Source organism: Dermochelys coriacea, chromosome 6, assembly GCF_009764565.3.
Source record: "Dermochelys coriacea isolate rDerCor1 chromosome 6, rDerCor1.pri.v4, whole genome shotgun sequence".
NCBI classification, from domain to species: Eukaryota; Metazoa; Chordata; order Testudines; family Dermochelyidae; genus Dermochelys; species Dermochelys coriacea.
The window spans coordinates 21185047-21204271 of NC_050073.1; the positions used below are offsets into that span (position 1 = coordinate 21185047).

The following is a 19225-nucleotide window of genomic DNA, read 5'->3' on the forward strand; positions in this document are numbered from 1 at the left end:
GCCCCGTGGTACTGGGTGCTACACAGACAATGCCAATCCCTATCCCACAGAGCTTACAAGACAAAGCAAAAAAGTATTTTTAAAAGTGCAAAACTTTTTTATGGTTTATATAAAAAGAGATGATTTCTCTCATCTATCCCATCCCCTCAGTCGAGCAACACCAGCACCAGCACTGACTCAGTGTGTCATCCTTTTGTCCTAACAGCCCAGCAGAAATGGTCCTCTGGTAATTAACTAGGCACCACCATTAAAGTTAGTTTCAATACCGATAATCTCCATGATCGTTTGTATTTCTTTTAGAGCCGCGGCTCTTGGGAGTCACGATTAATATTTATTATTTGTAATGCGATGGTAGCTAGGAGCCCCCAGGCGTGGACCAAGACCCACTGTGCTAGGCGCTGTGCAAATACACAACAAAGAGATGGACCCTGCCCCAAAGACCCTGCAATCTAAGTAATCTCCCCTTTCATGTCATTCATAAATTTCTTGATCTTGTACAGAAGAGCTTGAAAATGTGAGTCCTAAAGGCTCCGAATCCAGAGGGCATATAAAAAAGAATCCAATGCATATTTTTAAGATAATCTCATTATTTATGAACACCTGAGGTTGGCGATTCTGATTCTCCCAAGTGAATTTAATTTTTAGTCCCATACACTGTGTACTTCCGGTGTACTTCCCTGCTTCACCAGATAAATGCATTGACCAAGCTCTCCATTGCTTTGCACCCCTGTATTGTCAGTGACACCAGTCTAAAGCGGGTATAAAGTGTTGCCATTCTGATCTGATGGGATCTTGCATCCACCAGGCACTGGTGCAAATGGCAACACCACAGTGCAGAGCAATGGAGAATCAAGCCCAGGATGTTTGAGAGGTGCTCTGACTCTACAGCAACCAGGGCTAATGAAGGCACCTAAATGCAACAGTGCTATGCCTCCCAGCGATGCCTGCCTAGTGCTTTAGTTTTAATTGACTTTTTAAAATTATTTCCTTTCATACTGATGTATAGCAGTGGGTTCCTGTGAAAATCCCAGTGCTGGAAGAGAAGCGATGCATGAAATAAATCAAAACATTTTAGTGTTTAGACCTTTCTCTGATAGATGCAGGAGGAGCTCATCAGTGCGTGTGGGGCCAGATTATCCAACAGGTTCACCTCCCCTGTATGCATGCAAATGCTGTGCTTAATTTGTGCCAGGGCTTGCCAGAGCTAAGCCCCAGTAACTCTAGGCTTGGCAGTTTATAGCCCCGGCACTTCTGGGCTTGCCGCATCAGTTATGGAAGTAAAAAAAATTGCTTGAACCCCAGCACCTAATTGCTTGAGCCCCGGTACCTCTTTCACTACAAATTAAGCACTGTTTAAATGGCATGCTGAGCAGCCAGCGTTCTCAATGAGAGCTGCCCGGTGCTAAGCAGTTATGAAAAATCTGGCCCCAGTTTTGAAAAGTAAAGCCAGAATTTTCCGAATACTCAGTTCAGCACAATGAGCAGGAGATAAACTAAAGAGAAAGTTCCTTAGATCATTAGGGTGCATTCTAATTCAGATACCACTGAGGGCTTTTTCAGAGCTAATAAGCATTTTTTCTATGCTATGCTCCTCTATGCCCAGAGTCTCAGTATAGTGACATGTTCCCATGACTTGCAAGGTGTAATTTGATTTACATTGCAAGTCCTATGAAGCACCCCTTGTTAGGTGGTAAAGGATTAACATCGGCTTGGGCTGGTTTTATTTCCTCTCCCTGGGCACAGGGACACTTCAGAAAAATCGAGAGAAGAAAAGAGTATTTGCCGCTTGGCATGAAGCTGCTTATCTGCCTTCAAAAGTGTTTTTATTTTGGACTGGAAGAAAGGGTTACTTGAGGTGAAAGGAGGTCCGTATGTCAGCAAAACAAAAGCCCCATTCCCTTTCCTCCCCAGAGAGGGGGAGGGGAGAAAAACGCACAAAAGGAGAGAGAGACAGACACTCAACTATATATAGACAGAGAGGAAGAGGTGTTAGACCCAGACAGAGCTATCCTCTTCACAATTGGCTAGTAAAGCAAGTCTCTGGTCCTATAGTCTCAGCAGAACTTTGGTATGTGGTCTGTTGATAGAAGGAAACGTGGAAGGCAGAAGATGAGAACAGAAAGAGTAGCTAGAACTGCAAACTCTTGCAGCTAAGCTAACCAACAGAAAGGAAGTGCTCCAAACCAGCTTCCAGAACTGTAGCCCCTGGAGCACTTGCTAGTGGTCTGCAGAAAAGTAGCTGGTGACATGGTGACAGTTTATGATCAGCTGCTCAATCACACCAGTGCAGCTAAAAATTCTTAGTAGCATTCTTAATATTTCACTGCTGTGCCACTGGGACGGCCAATCGAGGGACAGTGCACCATACTGTGTCCAGTTCTGGGCACCACATTTCAGGAAAGATATGGACAAATTGGAGAAAGTCCAGAGAAGAGCAACAAAAATGATTAAAGGTCTAGAAAACATGACCTATGAGGGAAGATTGAAAAAATTGGGTTTGTTTAGTCTGGAAAAGAAAAGACTGAGAGGGGACATGATAATTTTCAAGTACATAAAAGGTGGTTACAAGGAAGAGGGAGAAGAATTGTTCTTCTCAACGTCTTGAGGATAGGACAGGAAGCAATGGATTGCAAAAAGGGAGGTTTAGGTTGGACATTAGGAAAAACTACCTGTCAGGGTGGTTAAACACCAGAATAAATTGCCTAGGGAGGTTGTAGAATCTCCCTCAGTGGAGATTTTTAAGAGCAGATTAGAACAAACACCTTTCAGGGATGGTCTCTAGAGAATACTTAGCCCTGCCTTGAGTGCAGAGGACTGGAGTAGATGACCTCTCGAGGTCCCTTCCAGTTCTATGACACTATGATTCTATACCATCACGAATTGTAAGTGATGGGTCCAGGAGACAATCTCAATGTGGTCTGCACTATGAAAGTTTTGGAACCTCCTTCTGCTCCTGCGAGATGAGGCAAAACAGAGCTGATGCGACATCAGTTGAGCTGAACCAAACCTCAAAGTTCAGATCAAACCACTTTGGGGGTGGAGATTCAAAGCTGAGATTTGGGTTCTTTTCTAAATGTAGCCATTCCTCTTCCCCCTGAAAACTGAAATCTAGATATCAATATTTCAGAAAGCAAATTTCCCCTGTATCTCAAAATAAATCTTATACAGTTGATTACCAATTTAGATTGAGAATTGCCACTAATTAGCCTAAGTCAAATGGGAGGTAAGGGAGGGGAGAATTTATAACAGGGAGTGCATTTGCTAGCTATCTTTACCTCTCCTGGCCATCTTCCTACAAATTATACTTGTCTTTCAGTGTTACTCCTGCAATTAGATTAAAGCAGTTCAGTCAGCAAACGAATAGCAAGATAGAAGAATTCTTTAATTGGGGGAGGGAGAAATAGTGTCCTTTGACTGAAATATCTCAACAAGACTCTTGCGACAAATTCAAATTTCCTAATGTTCAACCTACTGAAACCAGCAGAGCTGCATCCTCACTGCAGAAATGAATTTGCCCAACATAAGGCTGAAGGGATGAAGTGTGACCCTGTCTACATGAGGAAAATGGCCTGGTACTATCCACAGTATGTTCATCCTTCCTCTCTTATACCTCACAGTTGTTGAATCTTTTAGCTGCTAGTATAAATGGAACAAAACAATGTGATATTGTGACGGAAAGCGTGATGTGATTGGGTCTCTACCATAGTTCCAGTAACTCAGCCGAAGACATTTTTGCCCTGTATGCCAGCAGCTAACCAATTTTTTTTTTTTACACCAGTTACAGAGCAACAGTTTGGGAAAGGACTGTCAACTACTATTGTCAGCAGCGGGTCATTATCCATGCTTGGGGCCTTTGAAATTCACTGGGAGTGGCCTGAAATAGACAAATGCAGACTACCAGAGCTGCACAGATAAAAATGGAAAAATGAGTATTTCCTCTTAAATCAATTTATATTGTTATTGGCAGCTTTTGTCCGTAAGCCTCAGGTAAAACTGTAAGCGGAATGCCTAATTGGATGCGTATGTCTGGGTGTATGTACAAGCTTTCACACATGCAGGGCACAAATTGAACATGCAGGGCACAGATTGAGCATGCAATAATAAGAAAATGGCTTGGGAAAATCGTTATGGCAATTGCATTCTTGCACCAGTGTGATCAACTTCCCAGCAATCTCCCTGCTCCACCTCGGATATGGGAGTTTTCTGCCCAGCGAATACTCCTAGCTTAACGGGCAGCTTCCTTTTGACACTTCTGGCACAGCCACATGCATGAAAAACAAGGGCTTCCGCCAATATGGTAGAGTCTTCATCACACTTGGGGCCTGACCCCCCTGTCTTGCTCCTTGGGTAGTCACTTATATCGGTGCAAAATGGGAGTAAGGTGACACAAAAGAGGGCACAGATTCTCTACTCTCTTGCACATGTCTTATCACAATGGCTAGAGTATTTCCCATAGCCTTCACTTTGTGGGTGGTGCATTGAGCCAGGGTAAGTTATGTTAGATCTAATGCTGGGCACATGGGGGTATTGATACCAGAACATGCACTATGGCACCTTCAGTCAGAGAGATCTTTACTAGCATTCAGCTCATTTCCCGGGAGACAAAGCTCATTCTAGTGTGAGCTACCCATCAGGGATGTGGGACCAGTGCTCTTAGAAGTCACCTGTTCATCCACAGGGATGAAGAAGCACGTGTGATTGTGTCTGCGCTAATGTGTCTTTGGAGGAGAACATTTCCTGCTGCATGCCCCTCTGGCTTCCCTGATGCACAAGTAGCCAGTCAATTCAACACAAAAAAAATGCCAGAGCTACTTACTGAAGTAGAAGCCCCTGTCCCCACAGACAAACTGCAGTGTGTCTACTAGTTCCCCACCACAGAGTGTTTCAGCAGTGCCATATGCCGACGTGGAGTCCACCGTGTATGCCAGGAAGGTGAGTGCGAGCAGCAGTATCCGCCTAGAAGCGCACATCCTCTGCACCTGAGAGACACAAATTCAAAATGTTAACTATGATGCAGAACCCCACTTGAGTGTTCTCTAGGCACCAAGCACAACATGCCTGTGTGCGTGCATAGGAGGGCTTGTGACTGTTTGTGTAAGGAGAAGCACGTGCTCTTTAGCTTATTTGCGAAGCATTCAGACTCTTCTGTCAGTGGTTAAAAACAAGCAACTGCCAGACAACATTCATCTTGTCACTTGCATACAGCTGGCTCCCACAAAACAACACCTCCTCTCAGTCACCCAGAGAAGATTCTGCCTCTGAGAGAAGTTCCCAGTTTTGTCACAGCCAAGGACAGGTTGCTGCCATCAGACGCATCTTCTCCTTTTTGCTCAGTCAATCTCAGGAGCTGAGCTTTGAAAACAATCTTTGGGAGACTAAAGGTGGGGTTCCAAAGAGATCCCTTAGAACTGTCATTCTTTTTCTTATGGAAACACAACATTATTCTTTCAGACACCAAACGTTAGGACTAAGGCATCGTAGGTAGGGCTGTTTTCTATAGCAATAATTTAAACTGTGATTCTGTGGGACTGTTATGTGCTATCATTTCTCTATTCAACACCAGCCATGAACCTCAGTACTGACGTGCTTCATCCCCTTCTATTCCAGTTCCAGGCCTCTGAGCACTGACTGCCAAATGTGTGTCTGGAAAGGGGGAGTGAGAAAGTTGGTTGTGGTGGTCATGCAGACCAATAGTCTAGGGTTAAAGCACCAACTTATCTTACTTTATTTGTGGCCTAAATCAAGATTTGAACCCAGATCTCCAGTAGGTTTAAAGGCCAATGCCTAATGCCCTCCATCACAAAATCTGTACCTCAGGTTCCCCTCCCTAGCATGATATCAATCAATAATTGATTCCTCTTGGGTGTGTATGTAACTCCATTAAGTGCTATCACACACCTTTGGGTGGCCTCAGGCAAGTCCCTTTACCTCAGTGTCCCACTTTCAGCCTCTTTAAAATGGGGCTAATACCTCTCAGGAGCGAAGAGGCTAAAACCATGCATGACTGGAGACAGGGATACCTCAGTGATAAGCCCCTCCAGAGAAAACCCTGAAATAAAGCAGCATAGTGAATGTGGTTGCTGAAATCCAGTCAGAACTGCAGGGGGAGAGAATGGCAAGATGGCAACTAGAATAAGGCAAATTTGAGGTCCACAGTTAGTGAGGAAAAAATGCCGTATTATCTATGTACTTATTTGGCTCTCATCACCACAGAATCTGGATTTTATCCAAATTTCATGGTTTGATCCCTGTTTTACAGATGGGGAAGAGAGGCATAGGGTAGATAAAGGAGACTTGCCCAGGGTCACAGAGGAAGTCTGTGACTGAGCCAAGAATTGAATTCAAGTCTTCTTTCCAACCCAATGCCCTATCCACAAAGCCATCCTTCCTACCAATTTTCATAGTAGAGTACAGCTCAACCCACCAGTGACAGAAATAACCTGACTTTACAATGGTTACTAGTCCCTTTAGATCACGAAAAATAAAAGGCCACATGGGCCAAGAATGGCAGGGACATATGAAGGGGAGCCAAGGACTCCTCCAGTAAGTGTCATCTTTTTCCCTGTTACAATTTTAATGTTTGATTTTTTTTTTTTTAGAGATGGATCTGAGCCAGAGCCTCCACTCAGAACACCCCGACCTAGTTCTGTAATTCAGGCCTCATATCCATGCCCAACACATGATTTCAACTAGCTTGTATGAAGACATGTTCTGAAGAAGCAGCAAAGAGAAAGATGCACATCATATCCTCACTTGCTGGTCCAAACAGGAGGCATAAACTGATACGATCTGCCACTGTCCCTTGTAGTCCTGGCTTGTGTTCCCACAAGCCAGTACATTGGGTACTTGTTAGTCTTCCTAACCTGGCAACACTCCTAAAATCCTCCGATTGGAAGATGCTGCAGTTCAGACCAGATATCCAGGCTGGCATGTACAATTAAAAAGGTTGTAGAGGAGTTTTTAAACTAAGGGCTGGGGGACAACTGACAGGTGCGGAGGAGCACAAGGTTCAGTCAGACACATCTCTTAAGGGAGGATTTATTAAAGGGGATACTTTATATCCTAGTAAGGAGGAGAGGATAGAAGTTGATAAAGTACAGGTAGGAACTGAAGAGAAACAGTCAATCAAAAGAGTTCTATTCAGTTACATCATAGGAAGGCAGACAACTAAATATTGACAAATTTTATAAGTACTTGTATACAAATGCAAGAAATCTAAATACTAAGACAGGGTGAGCTTGAGTGCCTGGTATTAAATGAGGATATTGATAACAGGCATCACAGAAACGTGGTGAAACAATGATAATCAATATGACAGAGTTATACCAGGGTACAAAATATATAGGACTGACACAGTACATTGCACTGTTGGGGGAGTGGCACCATATGTGAAAGAAAGCATAGAGCTGAATATAGTAAAAATCTTAAATGAATCAAACTGTACCACAGAATCTCTCTGGATAGAAATTCCATGCTTGAGTTATAAGAGTATAGCAATAGGAATATACTACCAACCACCTGACCATGATGGCGACAGTAATTGTGAATGGTCAGGGAGATTAGAGAGGCTACAAAAACAGAAAACCCAATAATAATGGGGGATTTCAACTATCCCCATATTGACTGGGAACATGTCACCTCAGGTGCGATCCAGAGATAAAATTTCTAGACACCATTAATGACTGCTTCTTGGAGCAGCTAGTCCTGGAACTTACAAGGCAAGGCAATTCTTGGTTTAATCCTAAATAGTACATAGGATCTGGTCTAAGACGTGAATACAATTGAAGTGCTTGGTAATAGCACATTAATTAAATTAAAGTTAACATCCTTATAAAGGGGAAAATACCAAAGAAACCTGCCACAGTAGCATTTAACTTCAAAATAGGGGAACTACACAGAAATGAGAAGGCCAGTTAAACAGAAATTAAAAGGAACAATCACAAGAATGAAATAGTTGTAAGCTGCATGGATTTAAACCCCCACCCACACACACCTCCATAATAGAGGCTCAAACTATATGTATGCCACAAATATATTTTAAAAAGTAAGCGGACCAAAAAATTTCCACCATGGCTAAACAGAGTAAAAGAGGCTTTTAAAAATTAGAAGTCAAATCTTACTGAGAAAAACAGAAAAGTGCATAAGCTCTAGCAAGCCTTCACATAACACAAGTACCAGAGGCCACCCAATGTAATTAATAGGCAGCAGGTTTAAAACAAATATAAGGAAGTCCTTCTTCATACAACACAGTCAACCTGTGGAATTCATTGCCAGGGGGTGTTATGAAGGCCAAAAGTATAACTGGCTTCAATAAAGAATTAGAAAAGTTCATGGAGGATAGGTCCATCGATGGCTAATAGTGAGGGTCAGGGATGCAACCCCCGCTCTGGGTGTCCCTAAACATCTGCCTGCCAGAAGCTGGGATTGGACGACAGGGGATGGATCGCTCAATAATTGCCCTGTTCTGTTAATTTCCTCTGAAGCATCCAAGGCTGGTCATTGTCAAAGACAGGATACTGAGTTAGATGGACCATTGGTCTAACCTAGTATGGCTGTTCTTATGTTCTTATGACATTTCGAATCTGACCCTGCACTACTGAGGTCAGTGAGGACTTCAATGGGATCAAGTTCTTAGTCACTTACTGAGGTTTTGCCTTGCACTGCACCTCCATTGAGAAACACCAGGAATATCACTGAGCCATGATTTCATTTTCATACACCCTTCCAAGCTAGAGTGTTTCCTATGAGAAGGCTTTAACCTGATCTAATGGCCTGGGCTGGGAGTTGTGACCAGTGCTCCCTGACATTACCTCAGTACTTCCTGTGCACTTCAGTCATATTTCAGATGTAGCAACATCATGGTTGTGATCTCTAATTAGCACAATTATCCCATTTTTATGAGGCTTCTGATTGCTTAATGTCCCCTGGGGCTTAAGCTAAGCTTGCAGCTCATCACTAGGGTAGCAGGTGGTGTATAGGCAGTGTCATTGCACAAGTAGCTGATATAGGGCTTAAGGACAACCAAATCATCCCCCACTTCCAATTAACCTCCTGCTCACATGAGCACCATGGTTAACCAAGAAACTTGTCATCAGTTCCCCCTTCCCATCCCCACCCCCATCCCTATCCCACCACAGTCAGTTCCTCAGAAGGGGATTGCTTAATTTTATGTTTGACTAATCTGGGCAAAAAAACAATCCTCCATAGAAGGACTAAGATATCGGGCTTTGTCTGTCTCTGAATCTTGAAAGAGCCCCGATAAAATCCTCTCCCAGACCACAAGCCTGTATACTTGTATCTGCAACATTAGCTACTAACGTCACACTTTAAGAACATCTGTCATGCAAGCAAGCGACCCCCCTGCTGCGAGTCAGCACTGTGGGTCTGCTCTGGAAGCTGCCATGCACAGAGAGCCTGCCTGTTTCAAAACCCAGAAATAAGTCATGTCCAAAACACAAGGGGTAGCCGCTCTGGAACAAAGGTCACTTCCTCTGACCCACCCCTCTCCAAGCAAGCTAGTATCCAGCTACCTATTTCCATCCCCATCCTAATCACACAAGGGAATTGATGGGATATTCTGAAGGGAGTAGAGCTAGACACATCGGTTCCTCTCTGGTACCTCTAGTCTAAACTCATTACAAGTCCCCTGTCCTGGCAGTGACACCCTCTACCCCAGACAGGCGGCTTGACAGAGAACAGAGAAGAGAGCTTCTTTTCTACCCACCTGTGTGCACTAGCAGAGAAACCAGAGCAGCAAGTAGCTACAGACCCCCGTGGACGAAACACCTGAGGCCAAATGCTTCCATGGAGTTACTCCAGTGATGCATTAAGCCCCAGGTGACCTGTATTCAGCTCTTCCCCTCCCTGCCAGAGCTTTCACCTTAACCAAAGAAGCAGCTATAGACTAGTCCCAAGCAGAGATGCCCACAACTGTTTTTTCCCTTAGTCTCTCCATCCCTACCATGTACCATGAGAGAATAAACACATACCAGGAGGGAGAGTTTTTGTCAGCAGTGCAACCTGATACACTCCAGTTCTGTGGGAAAAAACTTCAGTTCCTTTGGAAAATGCCAGCACCTCCAGACTTAATTACCATTTAAGCTGGGCCCCCAGCCTTTCTACCCATACAGAGTAAACACGTGCCATCAGTTTACTCTCCACCCTAAAAATGACCCACTGACTTAGGTACAGAGCCCCTTTTAAATGCCCTGTATTAAAGGCTGTGAGGCCAGAGATGGTACTGATGCTGTAATCTAACCCAATACCGATATGGTCATGTGTGATCTAATGAACTGCCTAGTCTATAACCCCTCCTCTTACTCTGAATGCTGGCTCTTTCCAGACAGACAGGTCTCAGGGTGATTTTTACCTTGCGTGTATTTTTTTCCCTTCCCTTCCACAGAACAATGTAATGAGAAACCAGACAGGCAAGCAAGCAAGCAAAAAGCATATTTACTACCTAGTGCTGCACTTTCTCCCTGGTTAAAGCAGCTGCAACCCCACACAATCCCATAGACCTTTATTTATTCATTTGCCATGTTTATTCTCTGGAATACCCAGCAGGCTTGACTGCATGACAAGTTCTGTATGGGTCTTCTGACCTCTGTGACATTGTCACTTGCAGAGAGTGCCTGGAGGTCATTCAATCTGCTCTCTTTCCTCTCCAGTTACATCCCACCCCAATCTGGAAGGGGAAAGGTGTTTCGAGGTCACTTCCACAAATGTACAAAGCCTATTTTTTTCTGGTTACAAAATCACTTTGCAGGAGGAAGACTCCTAAATTCCAGTTGGGGTATGCTGCCTGTTGTCGGAGAGATTTAGGTTCAGTTCCCAACTCTGCCACGACCTTGCTGTGTGACCTTGGGCGAGTCTCTTAATCTGCCCTTGCCTTAGTTCCCCACTGGTAAGATAGGGATGATACTGCCTTTCTTCCACCCTTTGGCTGTCTTATCTATTTTGACTGTACGTTTTTCAGGGCTGGGACAGTCTCTTACTGTGTGTATAGGATCTAGCACAATGAGGTCTTAGGCACTAATATAATACAAATAAATTAGGGCTGAAAATGGCTGGCAATATTCAACCTACTCAGGAAGTTTTTCTGGCTAAGATGTAAGGTGCACAGCACCATGGCAGGGGGGAGAGGGGTGTCTTCACTAGGAAAAAAAAAATCAACCCGTTGCACTCTTGTGAAATCAGGTTGGCTCAGCTGTGTGTATAATGCTGTTTCTTCTTGCCGGCACGGACACGAAGTCAAATAGTCCTTACTAGGGTTAAATTATCCAATAACGTCATTATAATATGATTTTCTCTACACAGAGACAAGTAAAAATCCACCAGGTTTAGAAAGCTCGTTGGGCCACAAGCATGTTTTATACGAGTTTAAACATGGTTATTTTTTTGTAGCGTAGTGTCCCTAGAGTGGTTAGTTTTACTGTAACATTTGTCTTTGGCTCCTCGCTCTCTCCTCAGCTCATTGCAATTTCTCTGCTCATTCAGCGACACCGGCTCCTGCACAATGTTTCCACACTGTTCAGCAGAGGAGCTGTTCCTCTACTTGTGTGCATCAGTCTACAGGGCCCCAAATGAAATTGCCTGTGACGGGGAGAGAGAGAGAGAGAGAGAGAGAGACTGAATATCTCTCTCCCCTCCAGAGAAAGTCGTCCCTCTAGGTCAGGGTCTACTGGAGAAGCAGTGTGGGGAGAAGCCTCTGTACTGAACCCACACAAAAGCTGCCTCTTCCAGGCCCGCTGCAAGTGGGAGGATGCAAGTTATTCCTCTCAGTTACCCAGGCTGATTGGTCCCTCACTGGTCAAGTAAATCAAACTAAGGATTCCCTTAGATGATAACAGGCTTCTACCATCTGCTTCCCCAGCACTGTCAGTGAACAAGCGAGGAGCTGAAACAAGACAAGAGCATGAATCCTATTCACCTGCATCATGCCATCCGCCCCACACTGACTCAGGTATAGGGTGACCAAATAGCAAGTGTGAAAAATCAGGACAGAGGTTGGGGGTAATAGATGCTTATGAAAAAGCCCCAAATATTGGGACTGTCCCTATAAAATCGGGACATCTGGTCACCCTACTCAGGTGTGTCTATTTACCCTCCACCACATTTCAGAGTGGCGATCTAAAACAGCTTGTCTGTTTCAGGGATTTTTGCACTGATATAAGCTACACTCATGTAAAGCCCCAGTGCAGATGCATTTGCACTGGGGCAAAATGGGGCTGAAACTGGGGCAAGTTTATATAGTAATCTCTTCAGAGAAAGAGGCTGTTTTCACAATGGCTTGCACAGTGGGGCCCTGATCCCTGATTTGGGGCCTCTAAGTGCCACTAAAGTTGTCCCGGTGAAGCTCATCCATACAGGGTTTTCTTCTCTATTATAGCTACATTGGTACAGCTATTCCAGTACAAAAAAAATAATAATTAGGGCTGTCAATTAATCACAGTTAACTCAAATCAAATTACCTTGATTTAAAAAATTATTTGTGATTAATTGCAGTTTTAATTTCACTGTTAAACAATTCCAATTTCAATTTTTTATAAATATTTTTGAATGTTTTTCTACATTTTTAAATATATTGATTTCAATTACTACACAATGTGAAGTGCACAGTGCTTACTGTTATTAATTTGATTGCAAATATTTTCACTGTAATAAAGATAAAGAAATAGTATTTTTCAATTCACCTCATACAAGTACTGAAGTGTGATCTCCTTATCGTGAAAGTGCAAAACACAAATGTATATTTGTTACTTAACTGCATTCAAAAATAAAACAAGGTAAAACTTTAGAGCCTACAAGTCCACTCAGTCCTACTTCTTGTTCAGTCAATCGCTAAGACAAGTTTGTTTATATCTACAGGGTCCTACCTGTAATTCCCCACCCTGTAATGCACTTTCATGATAAAGAGATCGCATGACAGTACTTGCATGAGGCGAATTGAAAAATACTATTTCATTGGTTTATCTTTTTAACAGTGCAAATATCTGTAATCAGGAATAATAACAAAATAAGCACTGTGTCCTTTGTGTTGTGTACTAACTGAAATCAATGTATTTGAAAATATAGAAAACATCCAAAACTATTTAAATAAATGATATTCTATTATTGTTTAACAGTGCAATTAAAACTGTGATTAATCGCAATTAATTGTTTTAATCATTTGACAGCCCTAATAATAATTAGACAAGCCCTGAGCTGTACTCAGATATGCTGAAATAGCAGTCACACCTGTGTTGTGGTATGCCAACAATAGGTGAGTGGCCATGTGAGATTATGCAGGATACCTGCACTCTGCTGTGTCATGAGTTGAAGCTTGTGGCACAGCCTCCCTTATTGCTGTTACAGATTTTTTTTTAACTACGTACAGCACAGTCAGCTGGCTATGTTAGCTCCATTCAAGTGCTGGAGAATAAGAGGCCAACCGAAGGCACTGTACCAGAGCTGAGCTGAGAATGCAGAAGTGCCTTGTGTGCGGGTCTGCGCTTAGGCTACTAGACCCCTGTGATGCCTCTCTCCTGTGTGAGCTCCCGGCCAGGCAAGTTACCAAACTTTCTGACTGATCAGGTTCCTCATTTGGCCTGGCCCACTTTAGAGTTTCATTCTACCAGAATTCAGAGTAGCAGCCGTGTTAGTCTGTATTTGCAAAAAGAAAAGGAGTACTTGTGGCACCTTAGAGACTAACAAATAGCTTATGCTCTAATAAATTTGTTAGTCTCTAAGGTGCCACAAGTACTCCTTTTCATTCTACCAGAAGGATCAAATTAGAGAGATGGCCCAATCTGCAAGATTTGAGTCAGAGATAGTAGGTCCAATTCTTCCCCTGAGGAAATCGCTTAGACTACAGAATGGGTTTGTAAAGCTGCAATTCCCATTTGATTGCATTTCACACCCACTTTGCACTGGTGTAAGTAATTACGCATGTAACAGGGCAAGGGAGAATTAAGCCTAGGTTAATAGGCATAATGAGTGATGTATTCAACGATATTAGGCAGAAGATTGCCTGGCAGTTACACAGGGACTTCCTGAATCTCAGTTACATTATCTCAGGTACTTATGTGCCTCCCCTATTACCATCCTGCTGGGGTGCCTCACAATCTTTAATGACTTTATCCCCAATGCAGCCCTCAGAGATAGGGCAGTTAAACATGGGGAACCGAAGCTCAGTGAGAGTGAGTGATCTGCCCAAAGTCGCACTGGATGTCTGTGGCGAAGCCAGTCTCCCAGATCCCAGGCTGATGCCCAAACCATTGGGAAATGCTTCCTCTCTAAAGGCCCCTTGCTACCACTATGGGAGCATAAACTAGAATCCGGACCCTGATTTTCAGAAGTGCTGAGTATCCAGAACTCCAGCTGAAGTCAATGGGAGAATGCAGACACTCAGCACCGTTGAAAGTCAAGCCTTGACTTAATGCACACTCAGGACAGAGGTGCTGTTACCACTCCAGAGACCTGGGAGTGTCTGGAAGTTATAAGAGTGCAGGGGAAGGTGTTTCATCTTAATATTTAGAATGTCACAAGTGTGGGTCTGTTGCGCAAGACCTGCATTGGATGTTACTGTGATTTCTTTGCCATTCTAACAGTCAGGAGAGAGAAGCCTTCCCTGTATAGGAAGGGGGGGGGGAGAACTTAGAGCCCAGTGCCATGTCGGATGGCACAGTGGTATTATGAAGGAGGCCTATGCTATGCATTACTCTGGCAGTGAGTTGCTAGGGAGTGGCTTCAGGGTAACATCAATAGTTTTCTGAGGACTAATCTTTGTACAACGTGCCAGTGTGTCTCCTAGGAACATGCTTAGTGAGCCCCAGAGCTGCCAGTTCTCATGATATTCAGTGTTTCCTTAAAGCTCTAAGTACTGGAATCATCTGATTGTATGAAACTCTCAGCTTTTATTGTAAAAAACTGAAGTTTCTAGCCCTCATGGTTGAGATGAAAGGACAGCTCTCAAACACCAGAAGGCAGATAACATGAACCCCAAGTTTACTAGTTTTAAAAATCACATGATTTAAGCAAATCTCATGATTTGTTGGCACCTGACTCTTGATTGTTATATGCCTGAGGCTGGCAACACTATGTTAGCTCTTACTTTCTTGTGTCTTAAATGGGAAATGTGCTCCCTCCGTGCCCCACTCTGGGAGGGGGATTCCCTCCATACCCTGCAGCTTACTGTCCCACTCTGGGAGATTGAGGGGATCTCTCTCTGTACAGTAGGTGTTAGCTACAATAGTCTTTGCTGGGGAAACTATGTGGGGGGCCAGGGGGAAATCAAACTAGAAAAAGGTGAAATGGGTACTCAGTATTATTTACTCGGGAGTGTATTGCACAAACTTTGGTATGCAGCCCAGAAATATTTGATTTATTGCATTAAAAAGGGAAATGCAATCTTGCTTAACTCTTCTAAAGAGAGCTGGCAGAATCTGGAGAAGGGATTTCAAAGTAAGTGTTAATAGTCTCATTTAACTTTTTTCTGATTTACTCCAGGTTTTGGAAGCAAATACAGCAAAGCAAGTGGAACGATAAAGAGAGAAGAGTTAAGCCATTTAATCAGAAATTGTGGTGATTGGAGTTTTCTGGCAAGTGATATTCCCACAACACATTGAACTGGCTTTAGGTCTTGGCAGAGCACGGTTAACCCTTTCCATTCTATTTCATACAAGTGATCAGTGTGTGTATTTTATCCGTCTCCCACTGAAGCCTGTAAACCACACACACACACACACCGCCCCAGCTCGTCTCTAAATATAGAAGCTTTTAAAGCAAAGACAAACCAAAGTAGGATTTGAAAGCTCAGTCCCAGGATATTCACTGGTAGTGGACAGGAGAGGGTGGGCCAACTGCAGTGCTCCTACGTGACATCCTGGAAAAGCACCAGATTCCCTGTCTTGCTAAAAATAAGACCTGTGTTTGCTTTATTTTAAAAACTAGAGCAATTCCTTCTTATAATGCTCTGTTATGCAGTTGGGGCCTGATCCAAAACTCATTGTCATCGACGGAAAGACTTACAATGACTTCACTGGGCTTTGGATGAAGACTCTGTGTAGTAATATGGTCCAGCCAGTGATCCTCCCACACAAGTTATAGTAAAGGATCATCAGTAGAAAGCGCGCGCATGCACACACACACAGATTTTGGCTTTGAGATTTTGCTGGGAAGGGGGAAAAGCTCAACAACTTTGGGGGGGGGGCAGGAAAAGTGGATTTGTTTATCCCTTTATGAATTTTCACAGAAAACCCCTTTGAAAGGTTAAGTGAACATGTGCCTGTCAACAAATCAGAGTGGGTTTTGCAACTGTGACCCATTCTCCCCACCACCAAACTTGTCAGTTTTGGTCCAGAGAAGCCCAAACCAGAAATGTCATCTGGTTTTACTGCCCCAGATTATGGGGTTTCATTGTTTCCTTAATATGCAACCGGAGTCATGCTCACAAAACCTTGGACCCAGACTCCTAAACTCTCCTACCTTGACCCAAACAAACCCAGGGGAAAAAATAAAAGCCTAACAACCTGTTATGTCAAAAAAACAAAACCTACTTCTGCAAACCTTGGGCTCTACAGCCTGTCCTGGTGTTAGGAAGAAAACTATATACTTTGCATAGGGAAGTTCCAACCTAAGGGTTTAAAACAGAGGCAAAGTGTCTATTTAAAACCACCCACACAAGTCTTATTTTTACACTTGATTGCTCAATGTTGCCTGAGCAAAACCTAGTGTATCAGAAACCCTGTTAACGTAGCACTGGTTGAAAGCAAGGCAGCCACATCTGCTGGTACAGTTATGTTAAATCAAAGTTTCCTCATGTGCCCCAATTCCCTACTGCTGAACAGAGTGCTAAAACCTTTCCAAGTTGCTCTCTTAAAACAATTACTGTAGGGAAAAGCAATTGGGAAGGAAGGAAGGGAAAAAAAAAAAAAGACTCCACACAAAGTAGAAGGCTCCATGCCAACCATTAACTCTCACTCCATTTTGGCTTCATTTTCTTGTTTTTCCTCTCCAAATTTTCATTCCTCTGAGACCGAACATGCTGCAGTGTTTCTCAGAATAGCGTTTAATAATCTCTTAAGGCTCTGAAGCTAAAGAACTGTCTGTCCCTTCCACACAATGCACAATCTTAATATTCCCCCCTGCCAAATGACTTAAGAAAAGCATGCAATACTTTGTTAGAAGAGGTTTATTTAAAGTTCTGTCCAATAGCCCACAGGTGACCTTGCATGACCTCGTGTACTAGAAATGAGATCTAAACACCCATAATTTGAGTGCAGATCAGAATGTTGTGACTTGAGCGCTCTAATATAAACGCACACACACACTTAAGGTGATCTTAGTATTTGCCTATGAAATAAACATTCCTAGTGAGTTCCATACATCATTCTCCACGCACAGCCTCCCATGATCACCTGCTATTCAGTTCACGATACTGGCTGTGGTGCTGGTATACAAGGACAATGCTTCTAATTTACTTTTAAGCTTTAAATGAACATATGCACACATGCACAAGCAGCAGAAAATCCATTAAAAAAAAATCTGCTCCACTCCAACTCCAATCTGGGAATCCCGGCATGATGCCAGTATCTCCATTCATACAAGGGCTCAGGAGTCCAGAGCTAGCATACGAGTTTCCTGCACTCCCCCAATGACAGATCTCAACTCCCCTCCCCTTAGTGAAGAGCAGTGTCCCACCAGGTGCAGTGCGCAGACATACACCAGTTTTTTAAGTGTGAGCCACCCCCTTGCAGGGGCACAGCTCTCCTCTCAGTCCTCTATAGCTGTGCATATACAGCCAGTCCCCAGATGAGTCCCTACCGTGCAATGCTGTTACAGCTTAGCCAGCAATTTGTGTCACCGTTCCCTTTTTTAACCTGTTAGGCTCTCACTGGGAGAAGTCCAGTCCTCTAATTTAAAGTGAAGCGACTCAGCCGTCATTTGAGGTCCCTCTAGCGACTCTAAAGGGGAACTGCAGCCAGGGGGGGAACTTTTGCTTTTCTGTTTCCAAAACCCAAGCTCCACACGCAACCAAGGAAGAAAGGGGTGGGGAAGCAGCTCATAGATACTCTCGCCCTCCTACACCGGTCTCTTTTGCAAATATCCCATTGCACCCTCTTGCAAGGACTTCACCATCACTCACTTACACAGGAAACGCCGGGATGCAGCAACAAGAAATACAGCGTTCCAGCCAAATGCTGCTCCCGGTTGTAATCACGTTGTTTGCATGACTCCACAGCTACACAACCCAAACCCGCCTGCCTTGCTTAAAAAAAGAAAGAGCCAAGCCCGGCCCCCCGCTCCTGCAGGAGAGAGATCTCTCGCGGCGAGCCGGGCAGCTTTTTTAGCTCCTTTCCAACCCGCGTCCTTCTGTGAACTGGGGACACGCGCGCGCGCGCTAAGCAGAAGGAAGAGTCAGAGAGAGGAGTCTCTGGATCTGCTGGGCTGACCATCAAAAAGTGGGATGCTGCTGATCTTAGCTCAGCGAGCCCCCTGGCTGCCCCCTCTGCCTGCTGTGGCACGAGAGACAAGTCCAACACGGGTTGTTTAATGTTGTCCTTACCTTTAAACTTCCACTGCTACTTTCAACTTCTTGTGTGCAGACCTGGAGTAAGGCTGGGTGACTGGAGCATTCATCCATGTATCTCTCTGCTCCTGACATGCTTCTGTCCTGCTTGGTTTGTTGTTTAGTTTAATTTGGGGGGGAGGTTTTTGGTGTGTCAAGTCCCTGTTTTACGAGGATGTTGCTGTTTTTTCTTTGCTGTCTCTTGGCTTGTTCTTGCTTTTCCAAGAGTCTGAGCTGGTGGGGCTTGGTTCTCCCAGCTGCAGCTATAGTCTCAATTAGCTGCTCCACAACTGAGGAGACAGGCTGAGCGCACTCACTGCCCCTTCTTTTATACACCATCCAATGGGCATGCTCCAACTTCTACTGTAACAACGATCAAGGCAACTCAGCCAATAACCTTGCAGAAGTTATCTAACCCCTCTTTCCCCCTCCCTCCCTCCCTCCCTCTCTCTCTCTCTCTCTCGTGTAACCCTCGGAGTCTCACACTAGGAAAAAAGTTTCAATAACATGGTTTCATAGAATGTTCCTCTCAGGGGGTTGAATGCAGCTACTGCTCCATGCAGAAAAAAATCTCTGTCCTTTGGGTGAGGGCAGAAGAAGGGTGTCTGCTTTCATTGCATGCTGCTTTTCAGATGCAGGTAAAATGAGCAATAAGAATGTGAACAGATGAATGCAGTT

General features: G+C 43.9%; 1 protein-coding gene across 1 annotated transcript in view; it reads right to left on the minus strand.

Annotated features, from left to right (window-relative positions):
• Window positions 1-18881, minus strand: part of IGF2 (insulin like growth factor 2) — a 28229-nt gene extending 9348 nt beyond the window's left edge. The window contains exons 1-2 of the mRNA XM_038406085.2: window positions 18545-18881; window positions 4817-4979 (exon numbers count right to left, since the gene is read on the minus strand). Coding sequence (XP_038262013.1) covers window positions 4817-4979; window positions 18545-18643 — 262 coding nt within the window. The 5' untranslated portion in view covers window positions 18644-18881. The remainder of the gene's footprint in view (window positions 1-4816; window positions 4980-18544) is intronic.
• Between the last annotated feature and the right edge of the window lie 344 nt (window positions 18882-19225).